The sequence below is a fragment of the Typopeltis vanoorti genome, chromosome 21 (genome assembly GCF_054136105.1).
Source record: "Typopeltis vanoorti isolate ZY-2024b chromosome 21, IOZ_Tvanoo_1.0, whole genome shotgun sequence".
In the NCBI taxonomy this organism is placed as follows: domain Eukaryota; kingdom Metazoa; phylum Arthropoda; class Arachnida; order Uropygi; family Thelyphonidae; genus Typopeltis; species Typopeltis vanoorti.
This window is the reverse complement of record NC_143569.1, coordinates 29,347,048-29,372,642: the sequence shown is the minus strand read 5'-3', so window position 1 is coordinate 29,372,642 and position 25,595 is coordinate 29,347,048. Positions and strand designations below refer to the sequence as shown.

At 35.8% G+C, this 25,595-nt stretch overlaps 1 protein-coding gene across 7 annotated transcripts in view; it reads right to left on the bottom strand.

Annotated features, from left to right (window-relative positions):
• Positions 1-25,595, bottom strand: part of LOC150094689 (cell adhesion molecule Dscam1-like) — a 772,561-nt gene that overhangs the window by 226,475 nt on the left and 520,491 nt on the right. For all 7 annotated transcript variants that reach the window (XM_090411389.1, XM_090411386.1, XM_090411388.1 and 4 more), the window contains one exon: positions 13,416-13,592. In XM_090411389.1, coding sequence (XP_090267515.1) covers positions 13,416-13,592 — 177 coding nt within the window. The remainder of the gene's footprint in view (positions 1-13,415; positions 13,593-25,595) is intronic.

The following is a 25,595-nucleotide window of genomic DNA, read 5'->3' as shown; positions in this document are numbered from 1 at the left end:
CTGAACAATTACCACCCTCTCAGCAATGCATTCCATGCTCCTACCACTCTCCATGCAAAATACTTACTTCTTGCTTTTTTTTCACCTTCTTTTGCAACTTCCAGGGATGGTCTCTGCTCCTTTCTCTAATTCTACTATATGAAAACTCTCCTCAGTGTTAATACGATAATAACTCTTCAACAGCTTAAATGTCTTGATCATATCCCCCTCCTTTGCATTCTGTCCAACAGAATCTGCAATCTGCAAGTCCTCAGTCTCTCCTCATAATCAACATTGTACAGTCCTGATATCATTTTTGTTATCCAACTTTGCACCCTCTACAACATCGTTTCTCAAACTGTCTAATGATACATTACATTATTTTTGATGGTACAATTTTTACACAAAATATTTAAATAAATGTTCAGAAAAATGTATTTTAATATTGTAACGAGTAGACTGTTCCAAGAATTTAGCTTGGTGAATCAAATAAAACGAACAAATGAATTTTATTGCAGTTTTATGTGAATTTTCGGATGCGAAGTCTCATTAGTATGTCATAAGGGTTTTCCATGGAGGTGTCAAATAATAATAATATCATCATCATCAAATTCCTGCCATGTACCCTTAAGGGGTGTACAGGATATGATAGTACTACATGAAAAAATTACATCATTACTAACTTCCTATCTACAATAATAATAATAATAATAATATAATAATAATATTTAATATTTATTTTGAAACAGTATTTTATGGTGGTACATATATTTTTTGATTCTTATTAAGTGGTACAAAATTTAAAAAGTTTGAGAACCCCTGCTCTACAAGGTTACTTCAGCTCCCTCAAATCTCAGTGACCAGATCTGAGCACAGAAATACAGATGTGGTCTGATCAAAGCTTTATAGGATTTGCAAGAGGATTTGAATAAGCTAGATAGATGAGTTAATGAATGGAGATGTCGGTTTAATGCAGCAAAATGTAAGGTCTTGAGGTTTGGGACACATCGATGGGATGCTGCATACTCTAGGAGAGGAAGTAAACTGGAGGAAGTAGGAGAGACAGGAGATCTGGATTTGATGATGGATAGAAACCTGAAATTTAGGGAACATATTGCAAAGCTAGTGAAGGTAACACAGAAGATTGCTGCAATAATGAGAAGAACACTGACTTGCAGAGATAAAATGGTTATCATTCCATTGTATAAGACTCTGATCAGACCCCACTCAGACTATTGTTCTCGGATCTGGTCCCCAGGATTTGAAGTGGATAAATTGTGGAACGGGTACAAAGGCAGATAACAGAGATGGTGCCGGAACTGTACAATGTCAGTTATGAGGATCGGCTGAAGGAGTGTGGACTGCAGAGTTTGGCAGATAGAAGAAGGAGGGGTGATATGATTGAGACTTTTAAACTGTTGAGAGGTGGTTACAGGGTTGACACTGGGGAGTTCCTTCATTTGGTTGAAGAACGGGAAGGAGTCATGACATGGGGGCCATCCCTAGAAGTTATGAAAGAAAATTGTGAGAAAGAGGGTGAGGAGTGGTTTCTTTGCATGGAGGGTGGTTGAACCATGGAATGCATTGTCTGATGGAGTGGTGAGTGTGAGAACAGTCTATGCATTTAAGGAGTGTTATGACAGACTTTGTGTTTCTTAGAAAGGACCTCCCACGATGAGTCTTTTGACTCCATGGAGGCCTGAATAATAATAATAATATTTCTCTCATCTGTCCAATTCTATATATGAGTTGTCACCAATTCCTCTAAAATCTTAACAACTACAAAAGAAATACAAACAGTCCTATAGTTTGATACCTCAATTCTACAACCACCCTTATGAAATAGTACCTTACCCACATTCCACTCTCCAGGAACCTTCCCCCATTGGAAGCTTTTCATTAAACAGCTAAGTTAACCACCAGCTAAGTTAAGCACACTCACTTAAAACACAAAGTGAAATTCCATCTAGTCCATCTGCATTGACATTTAGCATATTCAGTATTTGGAATGCATCCTCTTCATTCACTTCTAACACTTTACCACTCATTATGCAACGTGCAAGGGAACTGGTGATGCATTTGACTAGGCTCTTTAGATCATTTGCAAATAACTGAATATCTCCCTGTGACAATAAGGACTTTAGAAAGAGAGCAACTTAGAAAGAGAGCAAAATAATTCCTTTCCATAAGGGGAGTTCTAAGACTGCAGTAGCAAATTATAGACCAATCAGTATCTCAGGTGTGGTAGTAAATGTACTAGAAAAATTGGTAAAAAAGAGAATTCATGAATGGGTAGATAAAAATATGATACTGTATGAGGGTAAGCATGGCTTTATGAAGGGTTGGTCATGCCTTAGTAATTTACTAACTTTTTTATAATAGAGTAACAGCTGAGTTGGATAAAGAAAATGGCTTCACAATGATTTTGCTGGATTTTGCAAAACAAGGCATTTTGACAGAATACCACATGGAACTCTGTTACGCAAATGAGAACAAATGGGGATGTATATGACAGAGGTTAAGTGGATAAGAGGGTGGCTGCTGGACAGATATCAAAAAGTGGTATATGGAGGGGCAGAATTGAGGTGAAAACAGGTGAGTAGTAGTGTGATACAAGTTCAGTCCTGGGACCATTGATGTTAATTTGTACATAAATGATATAGGAAATTTAACCATTAAACACATCAGCAGTACAAAAATAGAAACAGCCAAGAATATTAACATTTACTTAGAGAACTACAATCAGTACATAATGGCTATTTATAGATCTCATTGTTATATGCCTTATGACTTTACACAAGAACTGGACACTGTACTGCATGACATCGATTATGATAATGTTATCATAATTGTTGACATAAATATTGATCTGCTAAGCAACAGTCATTATTCTCTCGATTTCATACATTTTTTAGCCACGTATGGCTTTGAACATGTAAATGTCGATGAAGGATTTCAATGGCTGTGTTTCATGTATGGATCATGTGTTTGTAAGAACACAAAGTCCGACTAAAGTCAAGACAGCAGTGTTAAAACAGCCAATCACAGATCACTTTCTGATAGCCATAAGAATCCATCTATAGTCAGCATCTACAGACACAAAAGATGTCAATGTTCAGTATCCTAGAATAAACTACAGTGTGCTAAAACATAAATTAAGCCATAACTAACCTGAGAACAAATATAATCTGAAACCAATGTTGACAATGCTTACTGCAAATTTATTAACATAGTAGATACTGAAATACAACACTGTCATACTCCAAGGAAACAGGTGCAAACTAGCGAAGCCATGGGAAATGCAAGACATAAAACAACATATAAAACTCAGAGATAAGATGGATAAAAAACGCACCAAAATATCCTCACAATGAAAACTATGAGAATAGCTTCAGATATTATGGGAACCAAGTAAGTCAAAAATTAAAAGAAGGGAAAAACAAGTATTACTGTAATGAATTTTTGAAATGTGAAGGCAGCCAAAGAACAATGGAAATTTGTAAACAATGTACAGGGCAAAAATATCCAAGAACCAACACTTCCAAGACTTAGTAATGAGGACAGCAATCATATAGATTTAAACAGTGAAAGAATGTTAGCAGACAGATTTAATAATTACGTCATAACTGCCAATGAAAAACTTGTAAATAGTCCTAATAATCTATCTATAAATTGCGGACATAAAAGAAATGAGAGTTCAATGTACTTTTTTTTTTCCTACTTGTGAGAATGAAATCAAAAATATTATAATAAAACTTAAAAACTCTTCTGCTCCAGGCCACGACAGTATTAATGTCAGAATTGTGCAGGAATGCCAGGAATATCTGATAGCTTCTTTGATGACTATCTTCAATCTATCGCTGATGACTAGTGTGTTTCCAACAGAATTTAAGAAAGCTGTTGCAATATCAATATTTAAAAAACTGCACTTAAGAAAAATTTCACCATTCCTTCATCTCAGTTATGTCAACATCAGAAAAGTCTAGCTTGAATCATTCTCACAAATTTATATGATTTTGAATTGCTTTCTAAACAAAAAGGATATGCAACATTAAAATCAAAATGAATATTAGAAACTGATAGCAAATCACAAATTTATCACAGTTCAGAATTTCATGAATTTCTGAAGTGTGATATATACTGCTTGGAAAGAAGTCAACAGACACTCCCATGGGCAAGGTGCATTGCGCCATGTAATGAGTCATGTCAGGGCCACATTTACCATTAGGTGCATGATATGCAAGCTGGGGGCCTCACTCTCTATGGGGCCACATTTCAAAACCTTACTCCTCATAGAGAACAATAAAAAAAAAAAAAAAAACAGCATAGTTATAGTTGGGAGGACTAGTGGTCATCCATGGAAACTGGGCAAGAGTGTGGTTAGCAAGGGTGTTAGAACTAGGTTTTTTACTTGGAGAGTGGTGAATGAGTGGAATAAGTTGCCAGAGTCTGTTGCGGGTGCCATGACTGTCAATGAGTTAAAGGCAAAGTATGATAGATACTGTGTGGATTCTGAGTAGTTGTTCAGGGCCTCCCTCGATGAGTCTAAGGACTCCTTGGAGTTGCCCGTAATAATAATAATAATAGTTGCAAAATAAAATACTTATTTATAAATATTAAATTCATAATATAAAAACTAGAGGCTGCTGAAAAATTTGTGAGGCCTCCCGCTTCCATTTGAAATACATTGTTCTTTCCTTAGAATATAAAGCTAACAGGAACTGCTGTAACAGGAGTAGTGCTGTATTCCATGAAATTGATGTATGTATGTGTACCATTTCTTTGCTGGACGTATATACACGTCCAGTAAACCTGGATAGTTATTATTTTTAGAGACCACAAAAAAAAAAAAGAAAAAAATATATATATAGATAGATAGACTATATAAAGATCAGTGAGTCCAAGCGTAAGCAAATACCTGAACAGTACAACACCAGAGCAACTCATAGTCCACTGGTAGAGTGCAACACAGATGCAACTCATAGTAAGAGTGGAGCAGGCTCCGTTCACTTTTCTTGGTATTTACCCATAATGTGAAACCCAGCTCCTAGGAGCTGTGTTACTCTTTTACATTATGAGAGAAGGTCACTACCCAGATCGGTTTCAACCTTTATTGAGGTCTCATCAGTGAGTAGGTAGACCTAGATATAATACGAGATGGGCTTTTACATTAAGGTAAATATTAAGAATAGTGATCAGAGCTTACTCCATTTTTACCACGAGTTGCCTAGACTTGCACTACCTTGAGGGTCAGTTAGACTCACACTACATGCAGGCGCAAACTTGACTTATTTGTCTGTTTGCTTACTTGGGAAGTGGAGTAAAACCAGGTTTAAAATAGCTTGGTATCTTTAACATATTTAACATATATTATATCCAAGGTAAAAAAACTTTCTACATCTATCTCTCATCCTGAGATTTTTATTTCATAAGGTCAAAGCACTTTTTGGTAACTTGTTTTGGTAAATACTTATAAGCTCTGTATTATTTAACCTTGATAATTCTATGCCTGGTTCCCGCTGATGGGACCTCAATAAAGGTTGAAACCAGTGGGGGGCTATTATGAGTTCGCTCTCTTAAGGTTTTTGCTTTAAGAGAGCAATTTGAGGCTTCGGGGAAAGTGTTTTCTGGCACGGCCCGGTGAGGGGATTTGTTGGTGAATGCTTGTCTTCGGAATATGAACAGTTCTGCTCGGTGGTGGTGGGTGGAAGGCCATCACTGAGTGGAGCCAATGCTGAGATGGATGGTCTTTTGCCCACAATTGAGTGGCCTAGGGATCATCCGAATTTTTAGAGATGGCTTTACTTATTCATGAGGTCCAAACCGGTCTGGGTAGTGGCCCCTTGCCTTTAATGCATAGCATCATACATCTCCACAAGGAAGCTTTGCAGAGATGGGCTTTGCATTAAGGGTAAATATTAAGAATAGTGATCTTATTCCATTTTTACCACGAATTGCCTAGACTTGCACTACCTTGAGGGTCAGTTAGACTCACACTACGTGCAGGTGCAAACTTGACTTATTTGTCTGTTTGCTTACTTGGGAAGTGGAGTAAAACCAGGTTTAAAATAGCTTGGTATCTTTAACATATTTAACATATATCTATACCCAAGGTAAAAAAACTTTCTACACACATATATATATATATATATATGTGATCATAGGCTTTTATAAGAGAGACATCTCTTACAAAAGATCTCATGCAACTGCGTTATCCAGTCATGTTCTTTTTTCAAATAATCCTAATGATGATCAACAAAGCCACTCCGTTTGCTGGGATAGATCAGAAAATATTTTTCGCTGTGATGATGAGTTTGAGAGAAAAATTGTAGAATCAAGGGTAATCCTGCTGAACCCTATCCACTTAAACAACAATTTGAGTTATAACATCCCAGATAGCCATGCTGCAGTTATTCAATATTGGCGTTCACGTGAGCCTGCACGCACACTTGCAATAAACGATGGCACGCCTCTTAGAACAACTTGAAAAAATACGTTTTTTTATGTATCAATTAAGTGTGGCAATTTTTACCTGTAATTTCCAGTTTTTTTTTAGATACTTCAGTGTTAATTACTATTCTTTTCCTTTATGAATACCTGAGGAAGGCTGTTATAAGCCAAAACTAGTTGTATTATTCTCATTAAACTCTTTATAAGTTATAGAATAAAAGCCAAAAGGCTATTTTTCTGGCAACCTTAATAATAATGAAGGGGATACAAATTTGATGTTTATCAGAAAAATAGCCTTTTGGCTTTTATTCTATGTTATAATATACAGGCACACCTTTAAGGCATTCGTATAGTGAAGGTATGTAAGTTCTTTTCACTTAAACCTTGTTATCTTCCAGGTCTACCTACTCACTGATGAGACCTCAAAAAAGGTTGAAACCGGTCTGGGTAGTCACCTCATAATGTAATTATAGTATTACATCCCCTAGGGGCTGTGTTTTTACATTATGAGAAAATATCAAGGATAGTGAGGGAGATTGCTCCACCTTTGGTACGAGTTGCCTTGGTGTTGTACTACCAAGTGGTTACTTACACTTGGATTTGCCGATAGTTTTTCGGTATGAAACTCATAGATCTTAGTCCTAGTTCTTAGAGTTTCGCTTACTGGCAGATAAACATCAAAGGATTTGTATCCCCTTCATTACTTTATAAGTTATCTCGGTTTTTTAAGTCATTAAATCTATGTTTTAAAAAAAAATATATATATATATATATTTTTTTTTTTTTAATGCAAATATATACCAATGTTGTGTTATTTTTAGTTTATTAAAATGAGTTATTATGGAAATATCTACTTTTATTTTCAATAAACTAAAAAAATAAAAATAAAAGCGCATGAATTTGATTAACTGAAATAGACTTGTTCTTTTGGAGCCTTATTATGATGTTGCGCCTAGGGCCTCAAAAAGTATAAATGCGGCCCTGAGTCATGTATTGGTAGCTGGTATAAATTGGAGGAATATGATGCTCCCAATTCAGTGTAAGTGTGTCTGGGTGAAATGACTGTGAGAAGGGAACTGACAGAGTTTGAAAGAAGTGTTGTGATAGGATGCCATGTTGCAAGCCTATCTGTTCAACAAATTGTTGACAAATTTTGCCATTCCAGGTTAACAATCAGTGATACCATAATGAGATACCACATCTACTGCCACCTACAGTAGATGATCCACCGGACTTATTGAATGTAACCATAGGATGCTACAAAGGATAATATGTAAAATCTGTCATTCATCAACATACATTGCATGTGGAGTTCTGGGCATTGACCGGAACGGAATATGAATCTGTTCAAAAATATTCAGAACCGAGACTCACAACATTGGTTTCCATGGTAGGACTGCAATATGTAAGCCCCACATTGCCCAAACCAACATGCAGCATACATATTGTCTTCAATGGTGCAAAGACATGTATAGTGGATGTGGCAGCTTGGTAAGCTGTCACTGTTATTATTATTATTATTAATAACCAGGCCTCCATCGAGTCAAAAGACTCATTGTGGGAGGTCATTTTTAGGAAACAAAGCTTATCATACTACTCCTTGAACCCATTGACAGTTCCCACTCCAACCACTCTCTCAGGCAATGCATTCCAAGTTCAACTACCCTCCACAAAAAAGAAACCACTACTCACCCTCTTGGGCATATCCTCCTTTCGTAACTTCCAGGGATGGCCCATCACTCCATCCCGCTGTTCCACCAAGTGAAAGAACTCTCCGATGTTATGGAGCAACGAATCACACTACACTCTCTACCAATCAGATGGACAGGTGAAGGTATGGCAGATGTCCAGTGGACACCACCTCCAAATTTCATAGCTGGGACTATGGAATTTGGAGGTGGCGGTGTGATGGTATGGTACTTTCGTCTGGTTGGGCCTTGAATAATCTCTGTTTGTGGTATATAAAGAACAATGAACTCTGAGAGATATCTGAACATTCTGGACATGCTTCCTGTTGTGGCATTTCTAAGGAAATGATCATTGGCTCTTTCAGCAAGACAATGCACAAATGTCATAAGGCTGCAGGTGCATGGTTTGTGGAGATGAACGTTACCGCACTTGACTGGGCTTCCACAGAGCCCTGATCTCAACTCTACTAAACATCTGTGGGATGAACTGAAGCCTCCAGTGAGGTCAAGGGATGTATGTCCCAAAACAATCCAGACCCTCATTACATTCGTACAGGAAGAATGGCCCAAATTTCTCACTGATCACTATCGTATGCTTCTTGTTTCTATCTGATCGACACAAAAAAGGCCACGGGACCTATATCATATTAGTGCCTTGCATGAGCAAGAGAAACAGAAGAAAGGAGGAATCTGTTCACATTTTGCTTGAACAGCTGAGGGTTGTAATCTTTGGGAAAGGCAGAGTGTGGGAGACTGTTCCAAAGGACAGAAGTGGATGGGATGAGTTACAAGGCAGAAATTGAATGTCTGTCAGAGAGACTGAAGACGGTGTGAGAGAGGGATTATTTAACTAGATTGCCCTCTTCTGGATAGAATAGAGCAATCTCAGAAAGGATTTTGGTGCTCCACTCTAAATATGGGAGCAATATTCCATGGCTGGGTGGATTTGGGCTTTGTATAGAGTTAGCAACTGTGAAGGTGTGAAGTAGTGTCTTGTGCAAAAAAGTACACCAAGTTTTTTTGGTGGCTGTGGACACTATAGTTAAAATGTGGTTGTGCCAGGAAAGATCAGAGGTGTAGGTCAGTCCAAGTAGAGAATTCTTCTTGTGAGCAATCAGGCAGGACTGCGTTTTTGTGGCATTGACCCACTGGGATATAGCCAGGAGATCTGAGTTCGGATCACTGGTCATGGTAGAGCTTGAGGATTCTAATACTTGAGTATTACAAGTTTGTCAAATGACAAGGGAGAATGGAGTGTATTGTCATTGGCAAAGCTATGGATAGGATTGGAAGTTTAAGAGAGCAGGTTATCTATATATAAGAGAAAGAGAGTGGGTGAAAGAACAGAACCCTCCTAGAGTACTCCCCACATTAATGGGGAAATCTGAGGAGTGCAAACTGTCAACCATAACACGTAGTGAGCGACCAGTGAGTAAGCTGGCAATCCAGTTGCAGAGTAATGAAGGCAGATCATAGGATGGCAGTTTGTTAAGTAGGCCCCTCTGCCAAACCTGATGAAATGCCCTTTGAAATGTTGAGGGAAAATACGTGAGTTTCTCCAAATTTCTCTATGGTTTGAGCCCTTGTTTTCACCACCCAGTCCCCATGGCTGGGTGGTGAAAACAAGAAAACCGGTTGTAGATTGTGAGTGGGGGAATCCATACTGCTGGTATGACTATAGGTGGTTCAAGAGTTGGTCATTGATGACCTTCTCCATAACTTTATAGAGAAAAGAAGTGAGAGCAATTGGATGGTAGTTTGTTGGTTGACTTTTATCACTTTTCTTTGGAATGGGCTGGATGTGCACATGCTTCCATGTTGTAGGGTAGATGCCAGTTGAATAGGATAGATTGAAGAAGCGATACAGGATAGGTGTTAGTTCTGGGAAAAAATTTTTTGACACAATAGGTGGGATACCATCAGGCCCAGATGCCCCTTTTATGTGTTTAGGTTATTGAGGCTTCTTCAGATTTCTTTTTGTTGGAAGACTAGGGCTGACATGAAGAGAGCCATTCTGGGGGTAGTGTGGAGGGAACTTGGCCCAGGTCATCAATGCAGGAATTGAAGAGAAGAGTTATGCCATTAAGTTGACCTTGTCTTTTGGTGAGGTGACCACAGTACCATCCAAATGTGAGAGTAGTGGAAATCTCGGTGGGCAGAAGTTGCACCCAATGGCCTTGGAAAGGGATCAAAAGGATCAACTGCTATTTACAGGAGGTGAGTTTGAAACATTTGTCTCTTTCAAAGTGTGACTTGAACTTGGTGATGATTCTTTTACAACTGTTGCAAGCTCTAGCGTAGGCAGAGTGGACAGCTGGAGTTTTGGTCTTGAGCCATTCGTGGTAAGTAGAAATTTTTTTCTTTTACAGCATTGGCACACTCTTTTAAGAACCAAGGCTTGGATAGTTGCTGAGAATTTGAAGTGGAATAAGGGATGAAAGTCTTCATCCCTTATTCCCTCCAATGAAGCCTGTGAGGATGATTTCTGTAATTTAGTCTGAGCAGGTGTTTGGATCAGAAGAACTGAAGCAGTAGTCAGACCATGAGAAGAAGGAATAGAAGTCATGGAGGTCCTTCCAGTTGGCACCCTTGTAGTGCCCAAGAACACAAGACTGTGAACTGGTGGGTGAAGGTTGGTCTGTGGTAAAAGAGACTTGTATGAGGTTGTGGTTTGAGTTGCTAAGAGGAGAACCGACAACCACAGTATACCTGGAAGGGGAGCTTGTTAGGAAGAGGTCAAGTATGTTGTCAAATTGGAGGGGTTGTAAGGTGTTCTGGTAGGAAGATTGATTATCTGAGTTAGGTCACTGCTGATGCAAACACCTCAGCATCCCTGCCTACTTGGTCTGTGAAACTGGAGAAGGGAAGCTAATGTGAGTTGTGGACATTGAAGATACCAAGAATGATGACCTCACTATTGGGGTATTTCAATTGCAGAAAGTTGAGCTTTAGAGAGATATAGTTGAAGTTATTGATGGAGTTTGGAGAGCAATAGAGAGAGTATATGAAAAGGGCAGGTTGGTTTGGTTTTCCATAGACTCATTTCGATTACTTTTTTATGTTGGCTTAAAAGTAGATTAATATTCTCCATGTTGGGTGACTGGCCTGGTGATGGATAGTCCAGTGGGTCCGCTAACTTAAGGTGAATTCATTTAACTACCTAGGATGTATGATTACATATCAATATGAAAAAGGTATAAACCTAAAAATTATTAAATATTTAAAAATAACAGCCATAATTAACTCTATTTAAACCTAACCTAGTTCAAAAACAAACCAGACTAAAAGTATACAATATGTTAGCCCTACCAGTCCTATTGTATGGAAGTGAAATATGGACAATAAAACAAAAAGACAAAGATTAATAATAGCTATAATGAAATTTATGAGAAAAACTGCAAAGTATACTCTATTCGATCACAAGAAAAATGAAGAAATTATGAAAGAATTAAACCAGGAATCAGTAGTAGAAAAAATTAAAAATATAAACATAAATGGATGGAACACGTTGAAAGAATGAAATCAAAAAGATTGCCAAAACAAGACTTAAATTACAAACTATTAGGAAAAAGAAAACCAGGATGTCCTCTTAAGAGATTCAATGATGACTTAAGAGATTCTAAGCCTAAATCCTTGTTAAGCATGATGATGATGAGGTAGAGAAATTTTTGGTAGAGACAAAGCAGATCAAACAGTGGGGATTCAAGGATGTGCAGCTTGTGGAAAATATGCTCTGTAGGATTGCTGCAGTCATCACGGTGAAAGTAGATCCTTCATCTTGTTAAGGTGGGTGCTATGGCTGTTTGCTCTTCACACTATGGTGTCTATTGACTTTTCTGAGCAGTGTATATTCATATATTCACTTAGAGTGTGGCCATGAAAAACTGTTCTTGGCAACATTTGTTCTTAGCTCAAAAGAGAGGAGTTCAAATCCTACCTAGATTGTGAAGAACTTTTATATACTTTTTAAGTGAAGTTAGTTAAAACTTCACTTAATCGAATTAACCCCGTCCAATGATGAAGTGCATTCATACAAAACTGAGTAATATTTAAAATCACACATCCTTTCTTTTATGAAATATCTGTTCCATTTCAAATTCACTCAATGTTTTGTATAACTTGGCATAAATACACTTTCTTTAATGATAAAAATAAAAAAAAAAAAATTAAAAAAAAAACTATTTTCATGATACTGACAGTGCAATATCATGAAAACAGTTTGGTTTGAATGACGACTAAAGTAACTAAAGCTATGAGGCTACTGTATTATGTCTGTTAACTGCTTACATCCTGACCAGTATGCCTGTTTTGCACAACGCAACACCCAATTTTCTGGGGAAAAAAAACAAACATCCATTTGTATATGAGATGGACTCACTCACTTTCAGTTCAAAAAGCCCTTATAAAAGTTTTTCACATCCTAGACAGAATTCAAACCAGATCTTTCCAACCCAAAGGACAAATGTCACAATGTCCTCAAAACTGCACTATAATTGTAGCTCTGAAACAAGGTGCTTTTATAAAAGCTAATATTGGAAATAATTTTTTTACAATAAGTAAATTTCTTGTAGGTCTTTCAAGCTTTCAATTTCAAAGATAGAAGAAGGTGCAAATAACATTAAGAAGGCCACAATAACCTCGTTCAAGTTGCTGATTAAGGTTCAGATAGTTTCTATCAATAACCAGAAAGAAAGAATGAAGTTTGTTTTCTTTCTTTCAATTCTTATTAATATAATTTACATGTTTTAAACTGCCAATATTTAACTATTCAAATATCCATTTGGATGAAATATCAATGCTATTAAAATTTTAATGGACACTCAGTATCCATGTTTTGATGGACGTAAATATACATCACTGCCAGTTGGGTGGTTAAAATACAAAAGTTTTTTTAAAGAAATCATGCATCAAATTTGCAAGCAACACCACAAACAACATGAAATAACATGAAACATTTCCTTTGAAATACATATTATAATGAAATGCAAAGAATAATACTGATGCAAGATTACTTTCACAGGAGGAAGGGGGGGGGGTCGAGGATCACTGGGCTATGAATGATATCTCAGTGTTACACCCTATATTATTCTTAGCCATCTAGCCCATTTTGATCATTTTAAGAGTTTGTAAACCAACAAAAGGCCTTGATTATCCACACCTAGACTGTGACCCTGAGTATGGAAAACTGTTTAAAATAGTAAATGTTTCAAGAAACCATAATAGTAAAAAGAATTATACAGATACTAATGCTGATAAGAAAATGTCACTGATAAGCAAGTAAATTTTATTAATTTTTACCTTCTTCTCCTGTGGTGATATGTATCACTTGGCTTGGTTCACTCCAGCCCAGAGTATTTTCTGCCATAATTCTAACATGATAGCTTGTCACTGGTTTCAATCCTTGAAGTGAAGCCACAGTTTCTCTTCCTGATACTGTGGATGATGAAACCTTTTGATTGCCATCACTCCAGCTATCTGCATTATAAAAAGGAATTTGTGACAACTAATGCTTTAACTAGAAAAATGCAATATAAATACCATATAAATACTACAGCACAGATGTCTAATAATTTGTGTAGAAAAAAACCTTTCTCTAGATTTGTACACGAGAGAAAAGTAATAGGAAACTATAAGTGCGATATTATACTTTGGCAAGACATTATTTTCTTCTTTTAATGCTTTACTCAAGCATAAGAAAACCTACTTGTAAAAGGCTGTTGACTTCACATCAATAGCCTCAGAATTTCATAATGTAAAACAGACTCCCTTTCAGAGATGTCATGGAGATATTTCATGCACAAGCTTTGTTTACTTTTGTTTCGGTAAAGGATTAAAACAAGAGTACAATTTCTTGTTAAGTATAATATACTTTGTAACTAAGTGAAAAAACTTTCTATAATTAAAAATATGATATGTTTGTGTCAGCAAAGGTTGGAAGTGAATGTCAGACTAAGAAAGTAAATGTGATCTCTGAAGAGATCTGGGTACTATTAAATGCGAGAAAAGGTGATATGAGATTTCATTAGTATTTACTGCTCGTTCATTGAATTCATTTTGTGTGATTCAATAGATATTTAGTTCTATTCCTAAATATTTCAACTTACTAGTTTTGATTTCTAATTTACAACTTATTAAATATCTCAGCATTTTTTTTTTTTATGTTGGGCCCCATACACAAGAAGTTGGCTGATCAACCCATAGTACATTAGTACTATATATGGGTAATGGGTTGGGAAAGAGAAGCTTGTTTACGTTTGATTTAAAAGCCTGTATATTGTATACCTTGGGGAAATACACCAGGGGAAAGACTGTTCCACAGTATAGCAGTAGCAGGGATGACAGAAGAAGAAAAGAAACTTGTTCTGTGGGTTTCAAGGTGTGCTGTGAAAGAGGCAGCAGCTGTATATGTTCCAATGGGCTTAGTACAGAGTGGGGGAATTATTGATGCTGTTTCAGATGAACATTTCCCATGGAAATATTTATAGAATATACAAATTACAGAGACTAAATGTCTATGTGAAAGTGAGGGGAACGAGTTGGTAAGAGATGGGTCATTTATTAGTTTAATTGCTCTCCTCTGTATTGAGTCAAGCATTTTGAGGAGCTTTTAGAAGCCCCACTCTGTATGTGAGAACAGTATTCGATAGCTAGGCTGATTTGTGATTTGTATAAAGTTAACACTGTTTAGAGATGAAGTGACGTCTTGAACAAAAGAAAAATGCTAGTTTTTTGGAAGCTGAGGATGCAATGGTTGTAATGTATTTATGCCAGGAGAGGCCTGATGTCAGAGTAATTCCGAGAAGAAAATCTCATCTAGTCTGGGAATTCGAGTGTTATCAAAAATAATACTGGAGGAAAATGCAAAAATTTTAGTTGCTTTTTTTTTCCTGTTGATATTTTAAGATTTTTCTTTTCTGCTGCATTAAAGAATGCATTTAATAATCTTTGTAAATCATCTTCATTTTCTGCTAGTAAAATATCATCAGCATATCCGATTATTATTATTTTTTTCGTTTTTAATTTGTAGCCCACACTTCCCATTTTGTTTACTTTTTATTTTATCTTTCATTAATGTAAATAAGACAAGCTTTAATGAGTTGCCTCATTTAATTCCTTTGGTAATTATTTTAATGACTTATTGTACCTGTTCTGTATTTCTTATATATTATTAAATGTACATACTCTTCAGTAATTCTGAGAAATATGATTTAGTATTTTTCTGATTTTTTGTGTGATTATTGTCTTTTAATTTTTCTACCAAATACTTTACATAAATATATTGATTTCTCTGTTATTCGATTTAATATAAATATCGCATCAACTATTCTATTTTTTTTTTTTTTCTTTCAGCAAATGAGAAAAGCCTTGCTACTCATTGGGTAATTCAATCATATTATTTATTACTAAAAGAAAGACACTAAGGCTTCATTCTTGCCATGTAAAATTACATAGGCAAAATGGATACTAGATTCAACATTATTTAAAAGTCGAATGTTTGTAGAAACTATTAAATTTTCGTAAGTTGATCTGAGAGCTTACGAGAATACAATCCACAGCATCCCCCGAGTCGCTCAAAGAGGTTCAAAAAAAAAGCAATGTATCGTATTAGTGTGTTGCGCTGCTGTAACATGTCTGGAAGTAACAAACAGAAGCTATTGGTTAATGGAAAAAGAACCAAGTCTCAATGCTTTAAAGGTCTTAGAATGGATAGTTTGCTAGTTCTGTATTATGCCAACAAGAATGCATGGATGACTTCTGTTATTTTTCAGGAATGGCTAATGAGTTCTGATGCAGAACTGCAACAAAATTCAAGAAAAATTCTTCTGCTTCTGGACAACTGTGCAGAAATCAGTGCAAAGGTTATTGTTTTACAGGCAGTACAATTTGTTGCGGATGGCTGGTGAGAAATAAGCAGCAAACAATTCAAAACTGCTTTGCTCATTGTGGTTTTAACAATTCAGACCAGGAAATGCTAGACATGACTGATAATGAAAATGTAATCATTTTGGAACCACAGCATGTCAGAAACTATGAAGAATTTTTATGCATTGACAATAGCCTTCAATATTACAATGAAAATTGTGAGGATACAATTGAGGAAAGTAATGAGGATGACACACCTAAACATGAAGCAAGTGACTAACCAGGAAGCCAGGAAATTTATTGCTGAATTACGATACTACTTTATGCAAGAAGGCAATGAAAGCAGTCCTTTATCTGAATTAGATACCGGAACTAGATATCTAGAAAGGGAACGTGTCAGGGTACACTCGATAAATTTCTCCAAAATAACTGTTAGGGAAAATATGCTTTGATAGATGCCTATGTATAATTAACTCTTTAGGAATACTGACATCTCGTTTTTTTAAATAAAAGCATGGTTAACAGTATACTAAAAGTTTGTCTATTTTTAAACAATTTTAACTTTTTGTGATATTTTAGCTTTTCCCATAAAATTTCACATAATTGGGGCCGTCGCTTAATTGGGACAAAGTGTTCTTGTCCCGATGTGTCCCAGATTAACTAGAATCCACTGTATTTCATTCTATTCACCTCTACCTCACAACAACATACTGCCTCAAAACCACTGCCACAATTTCCCTCTTGCATCTCTACCTTGTATGGACATCACTCTTTTTCTACTGTATCATCAATCTCCACCTCCCATTTTACCCTTTCTATCTTCATGACAGAAAGGTAAAAAGCCAGGTTTGTCCCCTTACCTTCACAAAATACCTCATATCCTTCCATCTCTATTCCTGTCAGGATGCCATTCTCATCCAACATGTCTCACTCATTCCAACAATTTTGGGTGAACAAACTCAATCAACACAACCATTTCATTCCCTTCTTTCTGCTACTTCTAGCATTCATAAAGAAACATAACAGTTCATTCCTAGATCTATAACAAGTTTTACTGACACTACTTATTAGATATGACTTCTTCATACTTTCTTTGAGCCATTTCTTTTTCTTCTTATTCATCCCAGAACCTTCTTCAAATCTAACTGCTTTCCCTAGATCCCAGGTCATCATCTTACCTTTCTGTCTACAAATGCATTCACATTCTCTTGGAGCATCAGCCTTTCTCACAATGTGTTCCCCTATTTACCCTGAGTCTCTCTGTTTCCCTGTTTGTCTTGCATTGTTCTCTCATTCCCTAAACTCATGCTACTCACACCTTCATTCATATGCACCACTTCAATCTCTCCTTCCTTATTTTCCTGCTTGTACTCATTACTCTCCCTTCCAGCAGCAGTATCTCCAAATGACTCACACTGAAACCATTCAAATACAGTCAATGACTTTTATATAGTTCAATTCATCCTTCAAACTCATTCCGCACATTAATAAACTGCACATCTTTCTCCTCACACATTTCTACCAACATATCATTCATAATTCTTATTCTCCACCTCATTTCATCACTATCATACCTGGGCAACATACTAACTACCTTTTCTATCACACTATTATTTTTTATTCTTCTCAACAAGTTCCTGGTGATATTCAATGTTACATTTTTCTTGTTCCCAGTCAAATCATTTTTCTCTATTACCACTATCAACTGTTTTGCTCATATTTAACACCTCAACCACTGCATTGATTTTACCTCCAGAGAAAAACCTTGTGCATCTTCTTGTTTACCACACCTCTAATGATCAAATCCCCATACAAAACCTTGAGTGTTTCGTTACCTCTTTCATAATGGCAGCATTAGTTTTTGTTTTTTTCACTCTTCCATTAATATCTACGATTCTCTAATTTCACTCTACATCCATTTGATCTCTTGCCTCATCTTGAATAATTTTTTCACTATAATTCACTCTCTCTATTTTATTACCAGTAACACATGCTTGTTTGCCATCAACGTCAATTGCCACCTTACTGTTAATTGCACTCCGTTTTTCAACTTCTGCTACATTCATATCGCTTTGGCAATTCTTACTGCCATTGATACACTTTTTAAAAACTTTTTTACTACTATTTCGCTCTCTTTTACAGTGGAAAGTGATATTATCAGATAAGCACTCATCCTTCTCGTGGCATCCTCGCTATTAAAGCCTCCTGTTATTAAATATATTACCACCTATCATATTCATAAGTCCATATTCATATCACACTTTACAAACACCCTCCTTCCACCTGCCTTAAATATCCATAATTAATCGACATAATCTAACAAATACATATCACATCCCTCACATTTCACGCAACAACTAAAATCAAACTCTTGTAAAGACAAAGCTGTCACCATATTTCCTTCACCAGTTACTATATTCTGCTCTAAGTTTAATGATTTTGTAAACAAACAAATCCACACACTACAAACACTGCAAGTTCACAACTTCTACTGCTACACATAAACCCACACTTATTTACAATTAATTAGTCAAGAAAAACTTATTTGAACCAGGAGCTTTCTTCACACAAACCTTCCTGTGAAACACCACCTGGCAAATATATCAAATCAATCTCTCTCTCTCTCTCTCTTCTTCCTTCATTTCATGTATCTCTGCTCTATGGAACAGTCTTCACCATATTTTTTCTTTTTTTTTTTTTCAATGAATACAAACCATGGCCTTGTCAAGACACTTGATAATAGATTTCTTTTTTTTTTTTTTGAACCACTTTTCCACACATGGAGCTATTGTGTTATGCAGGATGTGGTTCAAAAGTTTTTTATACAATATAAAACAACAATTAATAAATACATCATGCTAATTTTAGGTTAAACTTCAAAGAAGACACCACTCTTCCTTGACTGATGCACTTGTTTGTGCATTCAGACAATTTGCTGATGCTATCTAGGAATGCCTTTTTAGGTTGCTCTTCAGCTCCCTTGTAACTGTACTCTGAATCTCATTTAATGTTTGGAAATGATGAACGAAATGAAATGATTAATGAAAATTTTAATTTTGAGAAAAGAAAATAATCAGCTGGAGCAAGGTTAGGCAAGAAGGGCTGGTTGTGAAGGACAGTGACTTTCTTGCTTGCCAAAAATTGTTTCACAACTGCAGTGTTGTGTGAAGGTGTGCTGTAATGAAGCAGGAAACAATCATTGAATTGGTAAAATGCTGGTGTTGCTGAATTCATTCTTTCTAGTCAACAATGCAAAACTTATAAAAATTCTGCATTGATCTTTTAACCATTAGAGACAAACTCAGAATGAAAAAGATGATGAGAATCGTTTTCAACTGAGATTTCTAAAAATAGAGCTTCTTGGATTTTGGTGATTTTTTCCACACCCATTATGCACTCTGCCGCTTCAATGCAGGATCACATGCAAAACACCAAGTTTTATCACTATTAACAATTTTGTTCCAAAAAAGATCCATCTTCTTCTAATATTCTTAAAAGTCTATGACACAAAACAGCTCGATCCTCTTTGCTCTTCCAATGCGTCAGTAACAACACATAAAAATATCGCTCACAAAATGCATGTTAGATCAACAAGCTGAACACAAGCTAATGAAACTTGGTTACATGATAATCAAAGTTTCTCTACAAGTATTTCTGTCAGCCAACAGATGATATGCATAATGCTCATGTTAATATTAGTCTCAAAACTTTTCAGCCACATCTTGTAGGTCTTGTAACCTCTTGTGTGTGTGTTTTTTTTTTTAAATAAAAATATATTCTCACCTTACTCTTAATATATTAGATCAGTGGCCCATCATAATTAAACCGCAATCTATAAACCTGACTAATGGTTTGACAGGATTGTTCATCCTATCTAAGTGGTCTTGCTACATATATATCTGTTGTATGCAAATACAGTAGGTCCCCCCCCCCATATCCGTGGTTCGAAAAAAGCACGTGAAACAGTCGAGCACCACACCGGTTGAAACATGCATAAGAGCAATTTGAAAACTTGTCAAAACACACTTCTTTTGCTGGGCATGTAGACTTAAATGTGCATGTTTGTTCATATTTAGTTTTACTTGAATTGTCAAAGAAAGCAGTAAATTGTCTGTCATTGCAATTAAAAATTGCATTTAAATTCAAGCAAATAAATTGTGAAAATTTTAAAAATGGCTTCAAAACCGAAGAGAAGATGTGAAGCGCTCAGTATTAGTGAAAAATCAGATTATCAATATGATTGAAGTAGAAAAAAATTCGATTGCAACAGCTGCCAAGATCTATAATAAAAATGAATCTTCGATACATGAAGTGTTGAAGAATAAGAAAAAATTCATGCCAGTCTTTCCATTGCACCCAAATCTGCAAAAGTTACAGGTGCAGTGCGTGATAAGCCATTACTCAAGGTAGAGAAAGCTTTGAATTTGAAGACATGACAAGAAAAAGGATTCCTATTGACGGTAACACGTTACCACAAAAGCATTGATCCTATATGAAGACATGTGGTCACAAGACGAAACAGAAGAAGAAGAAAAGTCATTTACAGCAAGCAAGGGCTGGTTGCATAGATTTAAAACTAGGTTTAATCTAAAAAACATAAAAATTATGGGAGAATCTGCATCAGCTGATGAGAAAGCTGGTGTCAACCCAACTCTGCAATCCTCACATAATCTATCCTCATCTGGAGCATTGCACAGACATGTTTTAGAAACAAGTGACAAGCTTGGTCACTTGTCTCTAAATCCTCTTCACCACCTTCTAACACCCAGGTGACCAAATATGTATCACATATTTGGTCACCTGGGTGTCTTGGTCACCAGCTGAATCACAGCCTTAAAAAGAGGGGATAATAACTTCCCCTTTACTTGTCATGTGTCCTACAACATGCAAGTAATCCTTTGAACTATTTTTCCAACTTTTCTTTGAACAATTTTTCCAACTTCAAACTTATAACTGCAAAGAGAACTTCAAATCTCTATTCACCATCATTCTGAGATCCCTAGCTTCATCAATTTTGTGTAATCAATCCCATCAATATGATACAAAGTGTGTAATCTTTTCATTCCAAAATGTATTATCATACATGTTGCAAAATTAAATTGAAAAATAATGTCCTTTGACAACACTGCAAATTTATTTAAATTATTCTACATCACCTTTATCAAATAATGTCCTCCCCAGTTTTCCATTGCACACAAACAGCTGAATATCTCCCCTTAAATCTTTACCTATATCATTAATATACACATTAAAGAGCAGTGGCCCTAGTATGAATCCCCAAAGCATTCCATTAGTCACCCTCATTCTTGTTTACACAAGAATGAGGGTGACATACCATACACCAACCTCTAAATCAGGGTTTCTCAAACTGTGTTCTGCGGAAGGTGAATAGGTGTTCTACTAGAAGTTCTGGAATTTGTCATTTTAGTTTTCCAAGCAGGGAGCGGAATTAGCTGTGTTCTCCTACCAGGATCTTGGTTGACTAGCCATCAGTCATGCTTGTAGCATGTTGAGCACAGTTAAGTCTGGGATGGATTTCCGTGGTGGACTGGCAATCTACGACACGGTCAAAAACCCTGATGGAACTGATATAGATGGCAGTGCCAATATTTCAATGAAGTCTGGAGGGCCATACCCAGGAAGTCTTAGTATCATGCCTCCACGTGGATCCCCCGGGAAACATGGTGTCGTAATGAGCCATGGCAAAGTTGATACTAAGCAAAGAGCTGGCAGAAGGCTATAACATGCATCTCCCAAGACGTTATGTGGCCAGCGTGGGAGATGTTAGCACTGCAATGACATCTGCTGTTTCACCATTGGCGGAAGAATTCATATATCAACAGCAATGATTCTGAATACAGATCAATGGCTGACAGAGTGAGCTAAGTTAGCTGGCTTTAGCTGGCTATTGCAGACGTGGAAGAGATCGAGGCCTCACCACATTACTATCCTCTATTCTACAGTCGACCATGGAGAAATGGAAATATTTTACAAGCTATGCTTTGGAAGTTGGAACCTCTGTAAATAGTTACAAGAAAGAAGACACTGAAACTGTGATTAAATCGAGCACTGCAAGTGCACTCCATGATGATGTCAACTTAAATCCAAAAGGAAAGTTGGCATCTGATATTCCTCGTTTGAAAATAAGAAACAGAGTCTTGAAAATTGGAACTCGGAACGTGAGAACATTATATAAACTAGGGAATTTTGACAACCTTATACAGGAAATAAAAAGACTTAAAGTTGATGTGATGGGAATTAGTGAAACAAGATGGCTTTACATTTGAATATTCTGGTGGAGAGAAGCATGAATATGGAGTGGGTTTCATGATTAAGAAAGATATCTTTAAATGTGTAATGGGGCTGTGGCCCATAAACGAAAGAATAATACTTATTAAATTAGCCGCAAAGCCTTTTAACATCATAATTATCCAGATTTATGCCCCTATGATGACTCACAATGATGAAATAGAAGAGTTTTATAATAACTTAAAAAAATCTATAGAATATGTAAAATCAAATGAGATACTCATAGTGATGGGTGAGTTGAATGCAAAGGTTGGAGAAGGGGAAGAAAATCCAGTTGTTGGAAAATTTGGACTAGGCGACAGAAATGAAAGAGGTGAGAGATTGATACAATTCTACATTCAAAACGACCTACATATAATGAATACTTTCTTTCAACATCCAAAGCGCAGACTGTATACTTGGACAAACCCAGATAACTCTATAAGAAACCAAATAGATTTTATAATGATAAATAATAGATACAAAAATAATATAACCAACATAAAAAAATACCCAGGTGCTGATATAGGTTCAGACCATAACTCTGTTGTGTCCACATTAAAAATTAAACTAAAAAACATTTCTAAAAACAATCATACTGAAAGACTTGACTTCACAGCTCTGAATATATCTGACAACATAATGGTGTTTAACTCAGAAATTAGGAAGAAATTAGAAGAAATTAGGATATAAAACAGAAGACAATATACTTTGTAACACAGAAGAAATTGAAAACAGGTAGTCAAATTTTAGAAGTGCAATATATAAGACAGCTAACGAGGTTATCCCAAAAATTAAATACAATAAGAAAAATCACTGGATGACTGAATCAATACTAGAACTTATGAATGAAAGACGGAAAAACAAAAGTACACAACAGTATAGTAAAATTATAAAAAATGAATGCAGGAAGACTAAAGACAAGTGGCTAAATGAAAAATGTAAAGAAATAGAGGAACTGGACAAAAGTACACAACAGTATAGTAAAATTATAAAAAATGAATGCAGGAAGACTAAAGACAAGTGGCTAAATGAAAAATGTAAATAAATAGAGGAACTGGACAAGAAACACAATAGTAAAGAAATGCATAAATCAATCCAAGCACTGACAAATAAAAAGAAAATTTGCAACCATAATCCTTGTATAAAAGATCAAAATGGAAAAATGCTACTAGAGACACAAGATATCATAAAAAGATCTGTTTGACTCTGATCGCACAGCCGCACCAGATATACAAAATATGGATGTTGAACCAATTACATAAGAAGAAATAGAATACGCTCTAAGTCAAATGAAAAGAGGTAAAACACCAGGCCTTGATCAGATCCCTATTGAATTGTTAAAGAAAGTAAATAAAAACACACTGAATGACCTAAAGGTTATTTTTAATAACATCTATGATACAGGATACATCCCTGATAATCTAAGGAAATCCATCTTTGTTATTATTCCCAAAATTCCAAGAACTTTTGAATGTAAAGAATATAGACTAATAAGTTTAACAAGCCATGTTACAAAATTACTAGAAAGAATAAAAGGCAGTTTGTCAGTAGAAATAGATGACACTCAATCAGGTTTTCAAAAAGACAAAGATACAAAAGAAGGAATCTTCAATTTGAAAACATTATGTGAAAGAAGCCTTGACCAGAAAAGCATATATCTTTGTTTTATTGATTACACCAAAGCATTTGATTCAATAGATCACAAGAAATTAATACATATCCTACAGAATAATGGGTTAAAAGGAAAAGATCTGCATATAATTACAAATATATACTGGAATCAAATGGCCTCAATAAGACATAAAAATGCATATTCTGACAACTTTGAAATCAAAAAAGGAATAAGGCAAGGATGTGTCTTATCACCCTTACTGTACAATATATATAGTGAGCAAGTTTTTAAAAATATTTCAGAACTGAAGGGTGTGAAAGTCGGAGGTAACTTCAGGTATGCAGATGACACAGTTCTTATAGCTGAATCTGAAGATGATCTTCAAAACTTAATCATAGAAATTGACAACAGAAGCTTAGACATGGAACTAATTATTAACCTAAAGAAAACAAAGTGCAAGATTATATCAAAAGAACCAATAAATAAGAAACTGAACATAACTGTTAACAAAAAGAAAATTGAACAGGTTCAGTGTTTTATATATTTGGGACAAATGTTTACAGACAGAGGAAATTCCCTTAAAGAAATAAAAAGAAGAACAGAGGTAGCAAGAAAAGCCTTTATTGATATGAAAACTGTTCTAACATCCAGAGACATTAATATAGACACAAGAAGAAGATTAATAAAATGCTATATCTGGTCAAGCCTTCTCTACAACAGTGAAACTTGGACTCTAAATAAAGAAGCAGAGAAAAAATTAGAAGCTTTCGAAATGTGGACCATCAGAAGAATGCTGAAAATACCATGGACAGAGAAAATGAAAAACGAAGATGTTTTAAAGAAAGCAAAAATGAAAAGAACATTAATGAAAATAATTAAAGAGTGAAAACTTAAATATTTTGGACATCTAACTAGACAAGAAGTCATTCAGAAATTAAAATTAGAAGGGAAACTGGATGGAAAAAGAGAGAGAGAGAGGTAGACCCAGGAGAATGTGGTTTGAAGACATTAAGGACTGGACTGGCTTGAATTACCATAAATGTTCCAGAGCAGAAAAAGAAAGAAAAAGGTTCCGTGACACGGATGCCAACCTCCTTCTAGGTGATGACACTTGAAGAAGAAGGAGCATTTTTCATGAATAAATATTTTATAGTAAAAACATTCTGAGGAGAATAATATTCATGAATATGTCGAAAAGCTCAGACCCAAAGATAATAACATCTGTGTATCGTTAATTTTCACACATCGAAAACTTTCAACATTTGCAAGCAATTATAACAATGGGCGGCATATCCTGTTTTCAAAACTGAAGGAAATGACATCTGTAGCAAATGTCAGTGACCAAGCGGCATATTTTTAAACATGGAAATATTCATGAATTATCATTAGTTTTCACACATCGAAATCTTTCAACAATCGGGAAAGCGAATGCTGCTGTTTATGACCGATCATAAAAATTGCCTGCAAGCCGATTACAACAATGGGGCGGCGTGTTCTCAAAACTGAACGAAATAACATCTGCGTTGCAAATGTCGGTGACCAATCAGCAAGGAAGTATAAAGAAAATTTTTCCACTGAAATTGAAGATCAAGATAGTCTGTATCTAGTTCTTAGATCTAATAATACTGAATACTTTCTTCGCAAGTTCGTATTGCAGTGTGTAAGTGCTTGTTCTGAAACCAGAGTGCTGTGATTTTTTTAAAAGTAATAGG